Raw genomic sequence first — 21,803 nt, 5'->3', positions numbered from 1 at the left:
GGCAAGAATGCTCCCATTAACAACCACCAACACACTCAAAGCCACTCTTCCACACTGGATCACAAGGCATTCGGAGTGACAGGCCAGCTGCTTAATAAGCCTCCCTAAACTCTGAGCCTGTTGTTGTCTTCTCTTGTTAAGCAGAAAACGGCTTGTTTCAGAAAGCTGCATCTCAAGTGGCTCACAGCAGAGCTCAACAGAGCACACTCTGCCCTTCAGGATCAGCTTCCACATTTGACACACGAGCTGATGAAAAAATCACCTGAGTAGGTTTCACCAATGAAGAGATCAGAAGAGTTACCCATTGCTGCAGTTAAAAGAAATTCACTCAGTGGTTCCCAAGTTAGGACAAAAATATACATGACTTTCTCCATTCTAACACAAGGCTTCCTTTGCATTTATCTCCCATCACAGAACACAGGAAGCAGCAAGGTATCCTATTTTTCCCATCACAGATAAGCAGGCTGCTCTCCTCATTTCTGAATCACCATGAGACCACTGGTGCCAAACGGTTCCTTTCTAAACTACGTCAGTCTCTTGCCTTTAGCTGGAAGTGTGTACTTCTCACTTGAGACTTCATACAGAAACACACAGCTGCCTTGATCTTCAGACAAGTCAATGGCTTTCTGGCTTCCATTCCAGTGCCTACTTGTGCTTTAGTTAATAATTTTTCTCTTCAAAAATGTCAGATCTTGGAACTCTCCTCCATCCCAGAGACTCACATCTTTCCACTTCTGCATTGTGCAGGTGGGGCTTCCAAAGCCATCCCAGTGTCACTGAATGAATTCATACTTGCAAACCTTTTCTTTTCCTTTTCTTCTTAGATATTCACACCCCATTGCCTAAGGTTTGTGGACCAATCCATTCTATGAGGACTTACGCTCCTTAACTATATTAAGTGAGATCTTAAGCAGTATTAAGTTATCTAAACAGTTCTGTACATACAAGGTTCTTCCAGTGACTCTTCAAATTCCTTTGTCTCTCAAGGGTTTGTTAGTACTGTAATAAAAGAATTGCAAAATGCCTCCCGTCATTCTCACTAGAGAGACACTCAGGCTCTGCACATCAGCAGCAGTTAAACATCAACTAATACCTGTGTCACAAGAGACGTATACAAATTTTCAGAAGTTAACTGAACACTATCAGAACAGTTATTTTAACTGCAATTCGCTACAGGTCTTCATTCCAATCCTTCCACTTCTTGAAGCATCTTACCAGTTCCATCATCTGCATCATTCTGACCAGTCTCCCAAATCTCTGACTTTGTCCCAAAGCCATCAGTGGCAGAAGACTCCGTATAGTCTGCAGGATTAAATGTCCTAGAGTTTTGAAAGTTAAGAAATGGAAGAGAACACATGGGTCATTCATGAGCACAAGTGTCATAATTTTTAGCTGAAGTTGTATTAGATTTAACATCTTGATTTCCACATAATTTATCTTGATAGCTTTTAGTTTCAAAAAAAAATTTCTTCTGCAAGCAGACAGAGATAAAAAAAGGGAGAAAAGAGAAGAAGAGATAGAAGTGAAGAGACTGGTAAATAAAATTCCTGTAGAGAAACTGAACCAAATCAATTCCTGAAAAACCAGTTAACAGCATCCCTGTTCCTCCCAGTGTTATAGAGCATTAGTTTATACACACAATGATAAGACTCTCTCAACTGTTAAGTTTTTCAGCAGGTGGCTGACTGATAAGTAACCAGTATCATGTCCTTTCAGAGCACCACACCTGCACAAGAGTCAGAACACCGGTAAGGTTATTTCAAAGTGCTCTGCTGACTGGTTTTATAGGGTTTTTTTTGTTTTTATTGGCTTTGCAATGCCAAAATACAGAGATGTAGCTAAAAGGTAAAAAAGCATTATTGAAGGAAAACCTCTTTCCAGTTCATCATCTGCAAGTATGAACAAGAAGAATTACTAGAGAAGTAGAACAAGCCTCCAGTTCATCATGACATCATTAATGTTGCATGAAGTGTCATAAAGGCAGACACTGAGTGAAAGTAGTGGAGGCTACATTCCTATAAAGCAAGTTATTCCAACAAAATTGAGAGCAAACTTTTAAGCTGCTGAGTAACTTCTTCTGAATCTGTTTTAAGGTCCATGTGAGTCCAAACAGCTAAAGCATGAAACCTCAATAACAGAACAAAGTTTAGAATCGTCACTTTCAAGTTTCATAGAGAAACTGCATGCTCTACATTACACTGAAATAAATCTGGTTTTAAATTGACCTAAGACTATATGCACCACACAACTTTCAGCCTCCAAGGCACTATGTGGCTGCTACTGATCGCAGGTATGGTTCTCCAAGTTTGAGATATTAACACTGAGTAGACATACATTAGGTTTCCACAGGTATGCCTATATAGATACACTGGTTTAAGACAAAAATGTTCCAATCATCATCTAAGAGATCTTTCAATTTTTGCATCCATATTGGTTTATCAAACATACAGCAATATCCATATATACAGTGGCAACATTGTCAATTAATATTGCCACTGAGTTTGATCCTTGCCAAAATCTCTGCTCTTCATGTTTCTTACCCCATGCCTTGGGCTGAAAACCTCCCCGCTCCTCTCCCTCTGCCACGTCCAAACCCTAGGAGAGAAAACACCATTTAACAGCAACAGCAGAGGAGCCACCAGTCACTCGTCTGTCACATTAAAGAATGCCACAGTTGAACAACAAAACGACCATAGTTGAAGTTAAATATCATTCACTTCCCAAATTCCCACACAGAATTTGCTTCCCTAACACATGCAAATAAACCATGGTTAACCTAAGACCGCGCATTTCAGTAGGACCTGCAATTATTCGCCAGCTTTTCTGTGTCTGACGAAATAGCTCCAAATGCTATTAAGAGAACTCACCTAAACACTCATCCCCAAAGACTGCTATTGCCAAATTACTAGACACAGTTGAGGATTTTGTCCCTACTGTCTCATTCTTGCCTAAGATGCTCTAGAAGCCCAGCCTCCCCAAGCATCCTGATCTCTTAAGCAATTCTGTCACTCCTTATCTGTGAGAAAAAAGTTGAAATACTCCATTTGCTTCCTTCTCTGTTTCAGACCACCTGTCTACCCTCCTGTGCTTTTGTCAACCTCTGACCACACATTCCTTCTGCGCCCCCCCCTTAATCACACAGGAAAATTACCCAATTCAAATTACTTAACTTCCTTGTTATCATCCACCAGAATATTCATTTCTCTTTTAACAAAAACAAGTATTTGTTTTCTCCAATTTTAAATACAAGTCTCAGTTTATGAGCTTCTTAATACAATGAATGGTGTAATTTTTGCACATTGCATATTGTCAACAAGGCATGAAAATTTTTGCATTATTCAAGAATAAACAAAGCAAATGTCTACAAAAAGTGTTACCAACTATTTCTTATATGTGATATATTTCTGCATAGATTTCCTTCCCCCCCTTTTTAGGGGTTTTATGTAAGGCTTTTCCAGTTTGTTCAGGATTTTTTGAGAAAGGCTAAGAATATTACTTTGTATTACAAGAAAAGGAGGTCAAGAGCCTCACTCAGAGAACAAAATAATGTTTATTTTAATGACAAAATTATGTGGTAACTATAAGTCACCAAGCAACTGCAAGTTTACCTGAGCACACAAAAATTATAATCCTAAATCACCAATACACTGGTGTCCATAGATCAGAATTACCTATGACAGGCTGTTCAAAGTCGCATCAGAATTACTCCTTACTTTCCTTACTACCTAAACTGAACAAGAGCAGTAGCTCCCAGGACATGGTAACACCAGTTTATCAAGGTTCTACTTTAATGACGTTCTGTTTCCTGCTCTCACCACTCGTTCTTTCCCTTACCCCAATTCACTGTCCAAGTATTAAAAGACATTTCTGGACCAACTTTTTCAAGACTTTTTAGAAGCATCAAACTAGAGGAAGATTTTCTGTTCAGCAACACAGCACTTTGTTGGGACAAAAACATAGAATAGCTTAAGTCTGATACTGACCAACTCTGTTACCACTACATTATTTTGCTCTCTTTTCACAACTGGCTGGAGAGAAGGCAGAGAGAGGTTAGGAAAGAAGCAACAACTGCTGCAACCTGGCATTCAACATCCTTCTTCACCGAGCCCATGTGCTCTTTGCCATAAAAAACAGTGCCCCAAACCCTGCTGTACCCAACTGCCTCCAACTTGGCCACTGAACCTTGCTGCTCAACCTACCTACTCTACTGCTATCCTCTATAGAAGTCAGAGCACTCTGGATTATCTTTTTGTCCAAGTTTTTTTAAGCGTAGAACCAGCTACACAAGTTTACCTGGGGATATGGTAGGGGCCATCATGTAATAAAATTACTTTCTACCACTATCAATACAGCATTAAAGACCATTTACAGAAATTGTACAGAAACAAGATCAACAATTTTCTGACAGCCTGAGGTACAAGTCCAATTGGGAGCTGTGAAACACACAAACAGTCAACCAGAAATAGTATTGAGTGAGACAGACATCAGGTACAGAGATAACTGAAGTAGCTGTCATGAAAGAAGAAATGGATTTTAGAAGAGGAGGTAAGTCACCCCAGTATCTCAAGTGCAAAAGCCTGAAAGAACAACCTTAGCATACTGTCTTAGGGTGACTTTATGTGAATCCCCTATCACCTACTCTATGCCCATACATGAATCCTGTACCTTTCTGTTCCTTTAAAACTGAGTCCAAGGGAAAGAAGAAAAAAAAAAAAAAAAGGCAGGTAAACTTTTCAAAGCAGTTTTGTGTCCAAGGACACAGAGATTGCTGCTGCTGCAGAGTGGAGGCAAGCACCTTCCTGCTTTTCCCAGCTTTTGGCCCCTTTTCTTGGAAGAGAGAGACAAGGAGTTAAACTCCTTTGCTTCCCTGGGACTTCGGTTTTTTCTTCTTCTCTTCTGGACTGTTCAATAATACCAGAACACAATGGGAGACCCTACACTGGTTGGCCCGGAGGGGCCCACGCCGAACAGCCAGCTTCGAAGAGAGAAACCACACTCACAGAAAGAAAATTTGAATCTGAAAATCTGAAAATTTACCAGGGTCTCTCCACAGTGAGAGGTTTTATTATTTAGCATTATTATTTTCTTTCACTTGCATGCACCTTACTTATTAAATAAATAGCTTTTTTCTTTTTCACTTTCCTCTGAGGAATTTTTTCCTGAACCTGGGGGGGGGTGGGGGGGGGGGGCAGCTGAAACCAACTTTCTCTCAGAGGATATTTCCCTCCAATTTGTCCCAAACCAGGACACACACTAAAGAGATGTTGTTTTAGCAAGCCAGGGATATATAAGATACCTTCCCATAATGGGCACAATAAACTACTAGCTAAAAACATCAACAAAGACTTCGAACAATTTTAGAAATTGCAAAAAAGAAATAATGCTGTTCCTGAAGTTCTATGCACAGTCTTAGGCTACTAGACAGCAAGGCATTTTTTATACCACATCACTTTGCAAGATAATCTGGAACGTGACTTTCAAGTGGATTCCCTGAACTTCTTAATGATGTGTCTATCTGTGCTTTCTGTCAAAACTCAAATTAAATTAAGTTTTACCAACAAATGCAAAAAAACTTTTCTAAGGCAAAAGGAAGTACCAAACCAAAACACTAAATTCAAAGCTAGAAAACACACAAAAAATTAACTCAAAATTTGGGACAGTGAGTGCTAACCACTGCAATACCACTTAACTCAGACATGGGATCTCATACACCATGGTCACTAGTGCAAGATGCCAGTGGAAAGGGCTAATATTCTCTCCGACACAACCAGACCACTGTCATGTCCTTAAATTCTCATACAAAGAAAGCTACTCCTCTCAGCTGTTAAAATTTTTAAAAGGCCTTAACACAGAAGGTACAGTCTTTTAAAGACAGAGAAGTTAGTCATGAAACAACTGTGAATGCCCATAAGGCATCTACAAACTTTTAATGCTTCTTAAGAGTGACTAAAAAGTCAGTGAACAAATGAAGCTTTGTACCAGAATTCACAGCAGGAACCCAAATTCTGAGCACACAGTCCCACAGTAACTTAAACCCATTTAAATCAGAACTACTACAGCTGTGGTCTTCCTCACCAGTGATCACAAGCTCTGCTCTTTGTGCATTGACAGTTTTGCACTTTCCAGTTAGTGAGCACCAAACAACTACCAGGAAACAGTATTTGTTCACTTTTGGATCAGCTCTCCAAACCAGTTCCCACCTTGTTAAATGCCAGAAAACCTTTACAAGCCACTAAAAAGCCCTGCTGTCCACAGTGACCATGTTGCCTGCCTCTATTTTTTTGGCGATGGTTAGTTTGCCTGTCACCTATCACCTCGCACTTTCCATGTGCCTTCACTTAGCTTTCAGGAGGATCTACTCCAGGATCTTGCCAGGCACAGATGTGAGACTGCCTGGCCTCTAGTTCCCCCAGTCTGCCTTCCTTCCCTCTTTAAAATGGAGGCTATGCTTCCCTTTTTTCCATCAGTGGGAACTCAAACATGATGGATGGTGGCTTAGCCACTTCCTCTTCCAGTTCCCTTGGGACCCCCGGATGTATCTTGTCAGGTCCCATGGACATGTACACCTTCAGATATCTCAAACAGTCTCAAACCAGATCTTCTCCTAACAGTGGATGGTTATTCATTCTCCCAGCCCCTGCCTTTCCCTTCAATAACTCATGTGGCTGGAGATCTTGTGGGAAAAGACCAAGGCAAAAAAAATCATTAAGTAACTCCAGCTTCTCCACATCCCAGTTAGCAAGATCTCCTGTTTTCTTACAGAGAGGGCCCACATTTTCCCTTGTATTCATTTATCACCAACAATATAACTTCAGCATTCCTAACCAGAACCCTGGCTGCTCAGACAATCTCATCTCTCTCTTCCTCCCAGACTACATGTATTTGCTTCCACCCTCTGTAGGCTTCCTTGCTGTGTTTGAGTTTGTCCAGGAGCTGCTTTTCATCTATGCAGTTGGGGTAGTTTTGCCTGACTTCCTTTTTTTCGGATGCATTGCTCCCAAGCTTGAAAGGAGGAATCCTTAAATACTAACCAGCTTTCCTGGGCTTCTCTTCCTTCCGGGGCTCTATCACATGGCACTCTACCAAGCAGCTCCTTGAAGAGGCAAAATTCTGCTCTCCTGAAGGCCATGGCAGTGTGTCCTCATCACTGCCCCAAAGATCTCAACCTCCACCAAATCACAGTCACTGCAGCCCAGTCAGCCCTTGACCTTCACATTCCTCACCAGCCCCACAAGCCAGTTGGCTTCCTAGGCTGCAAGCACACATTGCCAGCTCATGACAGCTTTTCATCCATAAGAAGCCCCAAGTCCTTCTCTGCAGGGCTGCTCTCAAGGAGTTCTTCTCCCAGTCTGCATTTATGCCTGGGATTGCCCCAACCCCAGTGCAGCATCTTGAACTTGGTCTTGTTAAATAAACCTCATGAGATTCCCATGGGCTCACTCCTCAAGCTTGTCTGGGTCCCTTTGGATTGCATCCCATCCTTCAGGTGTGTGAACTGCACTGCTCAGTTTAATATCATCTGCAAATTTGCTGAGGGTGCACTCAATCTCACTATGTCACTGATAAAGATACTAAAGAGCACCAGTCCCAAGACAGAGCCGTGAGGGACACCACCTGTCACCAGCCTCCATCTGGACATAGAGCCACTGACCGCAGCTTGCTGGCTGCATCCATCCAGCCAATTCTTTATCCACCAAATAGTTCACCTTTCAAATCCCTCTCTCTCCAATACAGAGACATGACATGCATGAACCATGTCAAAAGGCCTTACAGAAGTCTAGGTAGATGATGTCAGCCTTTCCTTGTTGACTGCTGCAGTCACTCCATCACAGAAAGCCACTGGATTGGTCAGGTACAACTTGCCCTTTGTGAAGCCATGATGACCAAAGACAGACGGAACCCATTATCCCCCAGAAGACCAGGTTTCTCAAAGCTAGTGCCCTGGTCTAAGAAGTCAAATCCCTGGCTGTGGCACAAGGCCTGTAACCATCTGCTGATTCTTCAAATACAACTGGCCCTTTCAACTCCCTTTGTTTTTTGACTGGGAGGATGGATGAAAAACTACCTACGCCAGAGTCCCTTACAGGGGTTCTGCAATCCCCCTTGATACTGTTCAGGCTGCTCCTGGCTGTACCATTGGCACCCACATGAAACAACAGCAGCAAGTAATAGTCAGGGGACTGCACAAAGCCTCAGTGAGATCCCTGATAAGAGCCCCTGGTAAGCAGCACACCTCTAGAAAGTACAACATGTCCCCAAAGGGGTGCCTCTGTGCCTCTCAGAAGAGTCTCCTACTACTGTCACCTGCTGCCTTTTCTTAGTTTTGCTGCTATTCCACAGGGAGCAGATGGGGCTGCCTTACTCTTTGTACTTTTCTTCTGAATGAATTCTAGAAAAGTCAATACTTATACCCAACCCAGGCAGGAGGCACATTTTTTTCTGTTTTCACTAAAACCCACTGGGAGTTCAAAACACTCATCACACAATCACATCTCCACTATGGTACCATCCATGCACAGCAAGAATTGCTCTCTCTCTTCACAACATTTCTCCCCCAAAAGCAAATGCACACTTAACAGCAGCATGAGAAAGGTGTGTAGAAGCACAACTCAGATGGGCCTAGCCCATTCAATTAACAGCCCATTCTGCAAAAAATCAAGTCTGCTGAGCTTGTAGAACTAAATCCTTCCACTGCAACACAGGTGCTTTATTTCAAAACTCAGATTTTCACTCAGGGTTTGAATTAGGGGAAGTTACTTCAAGGTTAAAAATGGGCCTGAAGAACAGCTGCAAGAAAAGGGAAATGCAGACTGGAAGGGCAGGCAACACTCTAAATTTGTGCTTACCTCTAACTACACAGTAACTGAACTGCCCTGGTCTCTGATCTGGCAGTGCAGAGCCAGCCATCCTCCCAGCAGACACCAAGCTGATGGAGGCTTATGCCTTAAGAGGTAAAGACACTAAGTACAGAAACTTTGTATTCTAGGTACTCCATACTACCAAAACAAACAGCAAAGTTGGATTTAATAATACAAATTACTTTTGTCCTTATTAGTTACCATAAAGCTAGAAGCAATTCATCAGTTTTATATACTGCATGTACTCTAGAGTATTTTTACAAGTCATGCTGAAAACTTTCAACTCTAAAATTATATTTAAAAGAAAATAGGTGACTTGTTACAACTAAGCAAAAATTTTTTTTAAATGTACATGACAGAGTTTCTTAACTAATGCAGAACGAACCACAGCAAAACTAAACAGACTTCAAATTTTGACTTCCAGAAGGTCTACTCCACATTCATGTTTTAGAAAAAACAATATCCTCCCTAGTTCTGGCAAACGAAATCCAAGATATATCCTGTGCCAACTGGGCTAAGCTTTTGAACCAAGGGAATGTTTATACATGCAATTCTGGTTACAGAAACTCAGCTGGTTCAAGGATAGTACACTTTTTATCGGAAAATGGTAAAAAAAAAAAAAGAGATCAAGAATACAAACTGGACTATAATGAGATATCTATGAAAAGGATAAGCTGTTTTGTTTTCCCATACAGCCAGCAGACAAAACAAGAGCTGGAATTAAAACACAGCATTTTTTCCTTTCATTTTTATATCTGTTTTGTAGGAAAAAAAATCCCTGGCAGAATCCACATTTACAGCATGTTGTTCTGGAATAATGAAGTAAAGAGAGAAACAGAAATGCAAGCAACAATTCTGTCTTGTCTTTGCAAAGCAGGAGAATTACTATACATGAGTCTGTAACAATTTCTATGCTGAATCAAATCCAAAAGCTCACCTACCTGTTATTCCTTTATAAGCCATGGTCAATTAGATATCTAGGGAAGAGAACACGAACTGAAACCACAGTGCAGCTTCTTTGGATGCTTTCCTGGTATTCAACTGTTTGTGGCTTTGACTTCCTTAGTCAAAGATAATTTACATACAAGAAAATTTTTCATGTTTTTTCATTTTCTTGCCTACGGTTCTTTTTTAGGATGAAACTGTCAAATCTCTTTATGTGTACATTTTCCACAACACATCATCTTACTCAGAAAGGAGTTCCTCAGGTTCACTACATGTATGAAGAACTAACTCTCTAAGTTCATCTTGAAGCTGTAACCTGCTGATCTCACATAATATTCTCTCTTTTGCATACTTGCTTGGCATGATCAGTTGATGCCCCTACAGAAATTTAACAGATCTCTACCACACACCCACTCAGTCCTCTCTCACAGGCAGAAAAATCTTAGTCTATTTGTTCCTCACACTCATAACTGCAGACTTCCCAGTACCTTCAAAAGCCTTTTCTAGCTCTACTGCATCCTCTTCAATATGAGGTAGAGTAACTGGGAGAATCAGACCTGCACTTAAAATTGAAGATGCAGAAACACTAAAACAGCAGCATAAAAACAACCTGTGCTTGTAAGGTTTGTCAATTTCTATACAACACTGCAGCTGATTAATTCTATAGCTGACAATCCTAAATACATAACCATCTGCCTCCACAATTTCTTCAGGAGATTCCATTCTAGAGAGTTGCAAATCCTTGCAATACTGACAAATATAATTACTTTGATGCAATCACTGCTCATCACCATTACAGTATTTCTTACATCTAAATTAAGCTCATGCAAGAAATTTGGTTCTGAAAAGAAGCACAGATGAGAAGGGCATCTTAAAACAAGATACTCCCTGACTCCAATACAAAGTTTCCACCCTTAGTTTAATAAGAAAAGATTTAGGCAAGAGCAATTACAGCTGAAATGTATCCTGTTACGCATGGTGTAAGACATTTTTGCTTTCTGTTCATCAGTCAATAATTTGTATCTGCTTTAAATCCCTGATGCCCTACATATCAGCACCCAGTGGTGTTTGCACTCTGTTTACCTACTATAAAGTTACCTACTATAAAGTTACAAGGAACGTGACACAGTTATTAATGGAAGATCTACTACCAGATGAAGCTAGTGCCTACACACCGAATGTCAAATTCTCAGTACCAGGGTTTTTCCCCCTCAATAAATAGCACATTATCACCCCTGTGTCAATCCCATTTTTGCTATTTTCTGTTGCTTATCATTTCTTAAAATTAGGTTTTTGTACAGTGAAGCAATAATACATATGATGGCCCAGCAAATCTCCTAGAAGGCAGCCAGTAAGATAACTCCTGCCTGAGAAGGTAGCTTAAAATAGAGAGAGCATGCTGCTCAGAAAATTAGCTGACCCCTTATTTCATATCCAGCACCTAGATTTCTACACACACACACACTGCATGAAATATTTCTAGAAACGGGTTCTGTGGCGATTACCAGCAATCTGTTTACTTTCAGCTGAAGTATGTTATCTCTCATTTGAATATTCTGGTAACAGAAAAGAAAGACAACAGAATGAAACGGCAGGAAGCTTTTTATTATTATTATTATTCCTATTAATATCCAAAGAAAGAAGGTGACGTATCTCTGAAACGGTAAGAACTGAATTACACACATTCCTAAAACTCCCTGCAGATTTCAAGGGTTTACACTGTAAAATTAATCAGGTATTTCCTGTATGGAATACACACACCTGTAATATAATGATCCTGGTAGCTGGCCAACAGGTTTATCACAGACACTTCATTAAGATACTTTGCTCACAGTACAGTCTAATATATTTGGTACAGAGATACAGTAATACTATGTACACGAAGCCAGTGAACAGAAACTCTTTGAAGTTTCTATTTCTTCAGTTAGACAGGTCAGTTTGATCTGATGATGAAGTTTGAGATATGATATTCATCTAGAAAGCTGCAGTTTTGATAACAAAAGCAGTGTATGATTTGCAAAGGTTAAAGCAAAAAACACTGTATTTTGAATTTATCTCTACATTTCACAGAAGAATTTTTTTTAAGTCCTACCTTTATATTTATAGTTTGAACATAACGGATTTTTTTACAACATAAATAACAGCAAGACTTACATTCCATCTACTAAAAGTGTTAACATACCAAAAATTGTAGCTGTGAACTATACCACACATTGCCCTGCGAAGCTACTTCTCTGCACACACCATTTGTTTTTTGCTGATTCACAGGCACAGCTGAGACACACTTGCACGCAAACCTCTGGAAGCTATTTCTTTGCATCTTTGCAAAGATCTGGAGACAATGAAGTTGGATGTGCCTGCCTCTGAATGCCTTGTTGCCCAACATTCCCAAGAGAAAGGAGTCCTTTGAAGGCAGAATTTCTCATGCGTCAGACATTACTTACTATGTACATTAGTTCTGCTATACATTTTGTCAATTTAACTTATTTAATACCCTCGTCTACCCATAATCTGCACCATACATGGGTTACTCATTTTCATTCCTCCTACTTTAAGGAAAAACAAGCCTCTTCTCCACCCCAACCAGTGAAAATCCAAACCAAATACACATCACTTGATTCCACATCCAATCCATTATCCCACCACTTCTACAGGATAGGATCAGAGCTATACCTAAGACTCCATGGTATTCCTTCTCCATAGTTCTCCTCATCAACTCTTCCATGCCAAATTCCTTCTCATAGCAAAATCTCTCTAAGGTGGCTTGTTCTTTCTCTGATTGGCTACCAAAAACAGAAGGCAAGCTTGACACCAGAGCCACCCAAAAGGAATGGTACAAGTACACATCAAATCCTTCCCCAAGAGCCATACAGATGGAATCTTGTGCTCTCCTGTTGCCAAGGTACATCCTGAGGAACCCAGTGCACTCCCACTCACAGGAGGCTGGCATGAGTCAATCTGGGAAAACAGCTCTCCATAGCCAGAGCACAGCAGCCTGCCACACAGGAAATTACCACAGAAGTGATCTGTGTCAATTTTTTTTAAGTTGTTCCAAGACGAAGAAATGATAAACAGTAAGGGATTAGGATGTACGCACGTTCAAGGTGGCTGAAGTGCTTATGGAATCAAAGGATAGCCAAAAAATGCTTAAGAGGAAGCGTTTAAAGAAATAAATGGGAGAGTTCCATTTCAGGACATGAAAGCATTGCAAGTCCCACACCAGTGCCACCATCTCACCTCTCCCACGGCCACGTTTCCCACGGTCTGAAGGCCTGTCTCCTTGATTGTTGTCCACTCCATTCTCTTCAGCTCTAACTGTGGAGAGAGGACAGCTTAAGAGAAGCTTTAGAGACTCATACATGAGACAATCTGCTTAACCTGAACCCCTCAAAAGAAAAGGCAAAACTTTCAAGTGGGCTGGTCAACAGATCTCAGTTACCCCTTTTCTTTGAGGCCATGCTAGAAGCAAGTTATGCTTCCTTTGTACTGGACAGCTAGGAAGCAAAATATAAGAAGGAAAAGTCCCTCAGGAGACAAACCTCTACAAGCACCATGTTTTGCAGCCTACTCTGCTTAATGAGGCAAAAAATACAGCTGCCTCATTCTGTGTTTCCTCAATAACGCACTGGTTGACAACAGTGAAAAAATAAAGGACAACCAATAACACCGACTCTTCTCCTGTCTGCTCATACTGCATCCCTGTACAAAGCATGGAAAGAGATTTCTCCAGTGTATTTAAAGCAGAGGGCTGATGACTGGGTGAAGGTAAGGCACTAGAAAAGCTCTGCAATCTGTTTTCTGGGAAACTCCTGACAAGGTACTCTGAAATATGGCTGGCTACATTAAGGGGAAAAAAAAAACTGGCCTCTTGAAACACTCATTGCTGAGACATTGTACTGCACAACTTCTCCTAATGGTAACAAGAAAACCAACAATGCTTGGACATAAAGTTGGGAAGAAAATACCAAGATTTGGTAACCATCTGAAATGCCTTTAATTCCAGTTTACAAAAAGAGACAAACTCTCCAGTAAAAAATTTTGCCCTTTGCTTTCATTTTGGTAGATCTAATTTACACTTTTCTAAGTCTAGCTGCATGTTTTATTAACATTTTTTCATTTTGACATTACTCTATCCTACAAAGATTCACAATGTCTATATTGGCACAACAGTTGAATATCTTCCAATTATGAATAAGATGAGTTGCCTAATATTGCAAATATTTTTCCTGCTCATAAGTGGAAAGCTAAACGTATTGTATTCATACTGATGTCTTTTCTCATCTATTAGTGTGGCAAACAGCCATTACAGGCAATGCACACAGCTTTGAGAATGCTGACAAAACTTAGCTAAAAAAAGCAACAGTATCCAATGGTGATCTAATGTGACTCTATCTAACTTGGAAACATCAGTTTGTTTTTGTACAATGTATTACTGCAACTATAGCAAAGCTTGAAATGTTTCAACTAACAATGAATTTTCTTTGTTGCAGAAACTCACCTTTGGTTGATTTATGTGAGAAATATATTTAGAGATTAATAATCATCCCAGTGTTTTCATTCCCCTTATGAGAAGATGAGAACATCTTCAGGTTCTCCCACTCATAAAAGGAGATGGAGTCAAAGCTGGATAATTTTTTCATTAAAAGAAACAAAAAAGTGTATCAGCTGTGCAGCGACATACTTGCTCTCAAGTAGTCTTACAAAGAGTCAACTCTAAAACTTACATAAATAACAAGATCAACTCATCGAACAAGAACAGAGACTTATATTAAACAGAGTGTCTCTGAACAAGTACAGACCTTCCCAAAACCAAGTCACATAGACAGATCAAGCATACCTGTGGCACAAACAAGTTATGATCCCTTCAACGCTGAGCTACAGTCCGACAGACTTTGTTCCGTTAAGCACTCGCTCTTAGCTCAGTCAGTTCCAGCTGCAAAAAAAGCATCTCAATCTTTAAAAATTAACCCCTATACGTACACTCTCGTCCACGGCTGCCTCCTCTTCCCCGTCTGTTGGAACTTCCCCGTCCGCGACTCACTTCTCTGTCCCCTCGTTTCTCTCTGTTCTCTTTGTTTTCTGAACCTTCCTTTCCAAGGCTTTTCTTCTTTCCCCCTACAGTCTCCCAGGAAGTCTATTTGGGTAGAATAGAATCAGACACAAAAGTCAAAAAGGAGGAGACACCTCTCAATGCATACTTCTCACCCCTGTTCACAGAAAAAAACCCAGGTATTTGCATAATGTCACGTATGCAAACTACACTGATATAAAAGGAAACGCAGACGGTATTTTTGCAAAGAGATGAAAAAGAAAAAAATTTTAAGTTCAATTTTCTTAGGGAATGTGAGAATCCCAAATATTTCTGGCTATAATGAACTCTTACTAGTTCAAGGAAGACTGAATACAACCGTAATATAGAACATCTGCAAAGCAAGCAACAGTTTTCCACTCAAATATATCCATAAATGTAGCAAGGGAACATGAACAGAGCTATCTTTTTCTCACAGGGAAAAGGAAAAAAAAATCTTGCAAGTATCACTGAACAAAAGACTGATGAGAATAAGTATCTGGCCTAAGGGGGAAAAAAACAAAAAGAAAAAACCCAAACAGAAAAGAAAAATTTTTATCCAGACATACCAGAATTTAAGCCCCAGAAGACAGAACAGCAAAACAACAGCTTGGGAAAACTGATGATAAGCCAGACCATCCACTCTTAACAGCTACAGACCATCAAACATAGCAAAACACAGGAAAAGCTATGTCTAAACAAGACAAGGGATCAAGGTCCAAACATCAGGCTTCTGTTTTAATATTAAACTCAATCTTTAAAAAAAATTCAAGGATGGTACCAACTCCATAGGAGTATCTGTAGGAGTTGAAAATAAAATGACTAAACACTTGCCAGGAATAGCTCAGCAACTCATATTATGCAATTGCATGGTTAGTCTATTGAGCCATAGCTGCAAAGCAAGGACAAAGAAAAGGTATTATTTGCAAGCCATTAAGATAGCAGAGAGGTTTACATGTATATCCCAATTTCTAGGAGCTTACGGCTCAGTTAAGATATTTAATATCAGAATATTTGCACATACAAATTGTTGTGAAGCACTGAAGTATGACATCTGACAGGCACCTGTATCAACCAAAAAAGGTTTTCTATCAATACTTTTAATTCCTATCTCTCAGTTCCACCAACAGCAACTCAGCAGCTCTATGGAGCCAGGCCATGACCAGCTAGGCCAATCTGCCTAGGAAGCCAATGTCATGAAAAAAGCAGGTAACTAAGCACTTTACAAACTCAGTGTTGCAGAGTTTCCTTTGAGAGAATAAGAACAAAGAGAATGGTTATTCTCTCATTTTTTGGCATGGCATTGGTGAGAATGAGGGCTGAAATCACTTTTCAGTTCCATCTCCGGTACAGAGGTCTAAATCAACTTCGGTGAAGCCCAATCAGCACTGATCAGAAGCACAAAACTAAACACATTTGAACAACACCACCTTATCTCTGAGGCAGAAAGCTGCTTCCCTCAGTAAGTATCACAAGGCTTCACCTACCATAGCTGGTGTAACTGCACTAAAACAATCCTAGTGCTTCAGACACCTCACAAGAGGAAAAATACCTGCACGGACAACTGAAGAGCCAAGTCTGTACAGCTCAGAATGCACTATTTCACTGATGGGCTTGGTGCCAAAACATCTTTGGCCATTTCAGGAAATACCCAGAACTGGATAAGGCTGCAAAGCTGAAGAGGAAGCAGCCTCTCTCCTGAGTGAGATTTAAAATAACTTAGGAAGGATCAGTAAAAAGATGACTATGAAGTATCAGATCCATGCTTTCCAACAGTGTAATTTTGTGGAAAGCCTTGAGAAGTCAGGCATGTCTTTTAAGATAGAGGATGGTGCTACCTCTGAGCATGGGGATCCATCACAGGCTGTAGAAGCTGTCTCTCTTTGTAAGGGAGGTAACTGATTACAATTTCAGCTGACAATGCCTGAGGCAACCCAAATGACAGTTGTAGGCCTGACCTTTGAAAATATGTAAAAGAAGAATTCTTCTCGGCCTGTTCTTACATGGAAAGAATAAAAATCTGGAAGGTCTCTTTTGTTCTGTCTTCAAAGGCTTAGTAAGTGAAATATGGTTAAGCATAAAACGGATGTAGAAGTTAAATGAATACAAGTCTTAAGCAAAGAAACAAGTCCTTCTCTGCTCATCCACAAGCCTCTAACTATCCCAAACCAAACTGCCACAGCTGCTGCAAATGGAAAGTCTTTATAGAGACTAAGTCACACAGCTTACAGCTTGTAGATCACAGCTTTAAACCCCAAAACAAACAAAAAAAGACTAAGACAAAACTGGCTGAGTACCAAATAAATTATAAATACACATTTTAGCTATCACTCCTTGCTCTTCTAATTCCTTCAGTTGAACGGACACATCTTTCAAACCAAGTTTAAAAAAATATCAAGTGCATCAAAGCAGAGTGAGACTAGAAAAAGAGATTTGGGAATCTGCACTCGGAATTTGTAGTACCTCAGCTTACAATTTTCTATCAAATCCATGGTTAAACTGTTCTAAAGTATAACGGTATTAAAACAAACCCTTCCAACTGGAGGCCCACAAACTTTCATAAAGAATAAATTTTTTCACACCCATCAATTAATACCCCTTCCTCCTTGACTCCTTCAAGTTCTCTGTACTTGTTTCTAAGTTGCATGTTGTCTACAGAGAGTAGTGGGTTAAGAGGGCCTTGTCAAGAGAGCAGAACATACTGACATCACTTCTAGTTGATAAATGAGTTCAGATAGTTTTTTTCCATGTCATGATCAGTTACAACAAATTGCTAAACTAAGAAAGGATTCATATTCTCTATCAACCAGCAAACTACTCTCAACTAAAAAATGGCAAATATGAGAAGTATGAGAGAACAGACAGATTTAATTAAGGTGAAATGCTCTCTTCCACTCCCAACTTGTCAATATCATATACTTCTGTGTTTTAGAATATCTCAACTCTGATAAAAAATGAAAAGGGATAGGAATGAAAGTCCCCTTAGTCAGAACAGTGTGTGTCCTAGACTTAGGGTGTGTGAGAGGTGAGTTTCCTCATTAACAATAAGCCAGAGTACACATCCTGACAAATCACAGGAAATACTGAGTGTTCAGCATCAAGAAAGGAAGTCCAGGTTACTTGCCCGACTTGGACAAGACGAAATCTAATTTAAGGACAAACAGTAAGAAATCCCTCCAGCAAAAACTTCAACTGCAGTAAAATATATTTTCTTAGTATCTCTTAGGATAAAAAATTTGTGCAACTTTCTAAGCGACATTATTTGTTGTTGTATATACATAGTTTGGTCTCCTCCTCCAGTTTCTCAATTAAGACATGCACATGAGCAACACAGTTAAAGAAGCAACTACCTGCTGCATCCTTTCCTGTCCTAAGTAGCCTTATCAATGCAACTTGCAGATGTGGAAACCTCCTCCAACTTCAATACTAGCAATGCACACCTACAGAAATTACACAACTTAAAATATCTCCCTGCCCTTAGGTTTACAAAGATTGACCACTGTGATGGTCTCACACCTCAGAATTGTGGAGGGTCTACACAGGAACTACAAAAGCTGCAGCAAGAAACAGGCTTGTGTCTGAGGGAGCACTGAGCTCTGCTGCAGAGTTAAAACTGCTGCATGTAAATGAAAGCAGAGGAACTCTGCAAGAGACCAGCTGAACACCCACAACATTTTCCAGATTCAGCCTTCTCCAAGGTATGAATGCAGTCGAGAACTGCCCCAGTTTCCATTTCCTTCAAAAGAAATTGAATGGAGACACGGGAATTGAAAACTTCTGAAACATAACTTTTCCAATCTCCTCTTAGAAGCTGAAAAACACAGCAAACAGAAGGAGCAGTTTAACAAGGAAGTAAAACCTTACCGTGTCTGAACTTCCTTCCAGCAGTATGTTGATTGCTCTGTTCACATCCCCATTACAATCATGTAGTGCTACTATGCACTCATCCTGGTTTTTCCCCGTCACTTCCATAAGCTGGCAGTAAAAGTCAGACATGTTAAAATATCTAAATTATCATCATAAGAAAATAAGAGTATGACCACAGATTACAACAAAGTGCATAGCTACCATGTCAGAGTAAATTAATATCCTGAAAAAAGAAATCTGCATTTTACAGATCTGCTTGGGATTCAGACAAGAGATAGGAAGAAGCACAAATTAATTGGTAATCAAGAAAGCACTCTTTCACACCTTTTTTTGTTCTGTATGCTTGCAGCAAATGTTGTCAATGCAGATAAAGCAGTATATGAGTGTAAAGATGTAAAGAACCACAGTAGTTTCAGTATCATCCTATCTCCTTCTCCACCAAATTAGCCCCTCTTTATCCCAGTACAAGAAAAGACATACAGCAAGACATGGCAGAGAATAGATCCACCTGGAAAAGCATCCAGACTAAGAAATACATTATTTTTCAGACAGACTAGCTCCCTTGATCCATTTTAGCATAAAGCCACACCAGAGTCACAAGCAACAGCTGATTAAGGAGACCTAGCTCTGAATTATGCTCCTTGAACTCGTGGTGTACATCCTGACAAGTGTGGGACAGAAATAATATGTCACGGGGCATTCAGCAACTTAATCCAAAGAACAAAACCTACATGAGCTAGAAATACATATGCAGAAGGTAAAATATTGGAGATTTTCTATGCAGAACTTAATTCATCTCCTTCCCACCAGCACAGCTACAAGCACTATTGATTAGGGTCTTTTTACTTCATGAAGTACAAGACTTAATTTCTGGCACAGCAACAGAACTAGTTTGCAACAAGAACAAAAAAAAGAATTTAATAATGCTTCAGAGGTAGTTTTACAGATGACAAGAAATCATGAAATCTGCTGCTTTGCTGCATTTATGCATTCAAGCTCATTCTTCTCTCCTGGGTGTACTCACAGGTTCTTCATGAGTTGTGATGTGTTCACTATGACAAAATCACCGGTAGCCACAATGGAACAGAGACCCAGACTGTCAGGACTGCTTGAATTAATAGTCTCAGCTATAACTAGGTAAAGGAACCTTGATTATCTAACACCCAACACTCACCAAGGAAAGGAAATGGTATGAGATTTCATTTATACACTGCAATTCTATCATTTTAATGCATACGCAGATCTTTGAGGTCAGATTATTTATTTTTTTAAGTAACACCTTGATTCACCTTTAAGCTATCATTAGACTTTTACTTTTCCTGAAAAACTTCCAAGATACAGCCAAACTCAGTTTACACACATGACATTTTTCTCACATTTAGGTACATGTGGACAAGCCAAATGCATTCTTTATTCTGAAAATCACTAATCATCAGGACCATACTACAGAGATACACTGTGGACGAGACATCAGCACAAATGAGTTTTGGCTTAAGGGTTTGTCTACAAAGCAAAATACACTGATATAACTATACAGTCAGAGCTATATCACCACAAAATTTCTTGTAAACAGACTTTACAGTGCAATAAGAGCATCTTTTCATAGTTAAACTTATGTCCTTCTGAAAAAGTTTCATCTAAACCAGAAACAGATGCTCTAGCTCCAAAATGTAAGCCAGCTCTAGAGCATTTTATTGTGAGGCAAAAAAAAACTTGCATGTAAGAAACATACTTGTTTCACTTTATCTTCAAAATCTGCGTCATTCTTATCGTAGATCATCTGAGCGAGGCGAATCTGTTCTGCTGTTGCCTGAAAAAAGATAACATCCAATAAAGTACACAAAAGGCAACTATACTTTTAGAAGTATATCCTAGTGTCACTGTTTTTTCCTACAGATTCTCAAAAAGAACATACAAAACAAGCACAGAGATGCTGTGGGGAAGGGATCAATATCTTGTCTATTCCCATTTACAGTTTTGTATGTTATTTCGGAGAGAAGCAATTTCAACACATTCTAATCTGTTTGAAACACAGTTAAAGGTCACCACACTGACAAGACCACCATATAATAACATAGAAGCACCAGGGTATGTTTTAGCATTAACGCTTTTAATTTCATTTAGGATCTACTACTCCAGAGTTAAGAGTTTTCTTGTAACAAACTCGCAATGGTATCTCTAAACTAACCACACCTCTGATGATCCCTGCTCACATCACCTTCCACAGCTCTCCCAACAACAACCTGACTCTGGAGTTTTATGAGCTTAAAAAGACTTGAGTCATGTCTCAAGACTTTGCCCATGAACAGCTGGACTGGACTTTTTTTACAAGCAAAGACTGGTCTCAGAAAACTGGTAAAGGAACTTGCTATTGATGAAGTACCTGGTGCTTCTGCAATGTTTCTGGACAAAAATGCACACTGGCAACTTGCACAAAAGCTAAGAGACTGAAAGAGATGCAGTCAAGTACCATAAATCCAAACAGCTGCCCCTGAGAGAAAACAACTCTAACAGAGATGTCACATCACACAGGTCACTCTTCATAGTGTGGCATCTGCAGCCTATGAACTGCACTCCCGAGAAAATACCAAAGACAAGATGTGCTACAAGATCCTGGACCTCATTTGACTTCTGCTCAAAGACAAGAGGCTACTTGTCTTTGTAGAGTCGCATGCAGAGAAAACTGATACTGAAGAGAGCCAGGACCCATGATGAGGCTGCTGAGCCTACAGAGGTTCTTCTTCATTGAGTGGGACCAGCTCATCTACTGGAATTTTTGACAGAAAGGATTTACCCTGGGCAGCTCTCACCATTTGGCATGCCACCTCACAGGATATACATATGAAATTCTGTGCCTCACAACGTCAGACCTAATCAGGCTCAGACTGTCTAGCTTTTGGAGTTTACCACAAATGCAAGCTCTAGAGGAGATCATGAAGCATAAATGCTGAGAAGAGTCTAAAAATTACTTCAACGTACACCACCACCTGCTTATTTGCTGAAAAGTTACCGCAGCTGTCCCAGTTCCTTGAGGGAAGTGACATCTGTGCTCAGAGACAACATTC

The 21,803-nt window shown here is 40.0% G+C and overlaps 1 protein-coding gene across 1 annotated transcript in view; it reads right to left on the bottom strand.

Annotated features, from left to right (window-relative positions):
* UBAP2 (ubiquitin associated protein 2) overlaps positions 1 to 21,803 on the bottom strand; it is a 150,141-nt gene that overhangs the window by 103,606 nt on the left and 24,732 nt on the right. Inside the window, 6 exon segments of the mRNA XM_042028731.1 lie at positions 1,216 to 1,319; positions 2,541 to 2,595; positions 13,041 to 13,118; positions 14,784 to 14,937; positions 18,736 to 18,846; positions 20,471 to 20,548. Of these exon segments, the coding sequence (XP_041884665.1) occupies positions 1,216 to 1,319; positions 2,541 to 2,595; positions 13,041 to 13,118; positions 14,784 to 14,937; positions 18,736 to 18,846; positions 20,471 to 20,548 (580 nt within the window).

This window comes from Corvus kubaryi, unplaced genomic scaffold, assembly GCF_017639235.1.
Source record: "Corvus kubaryi isolate FWS band 111438036 unplaced genomic scaffold, C.kubaryi_AGA036_p1.0 37308, whole genome shotgun sequence".
Taxonomy (NCBI): Eukaryota; Metazoa; Chordata; class Aves; order Passeriformes; family Corvidae; genus Corvus; species Corvus kubaryi.
This window is presented reverse-complemented; position numbering and strand designations above follow the sequence as displayed.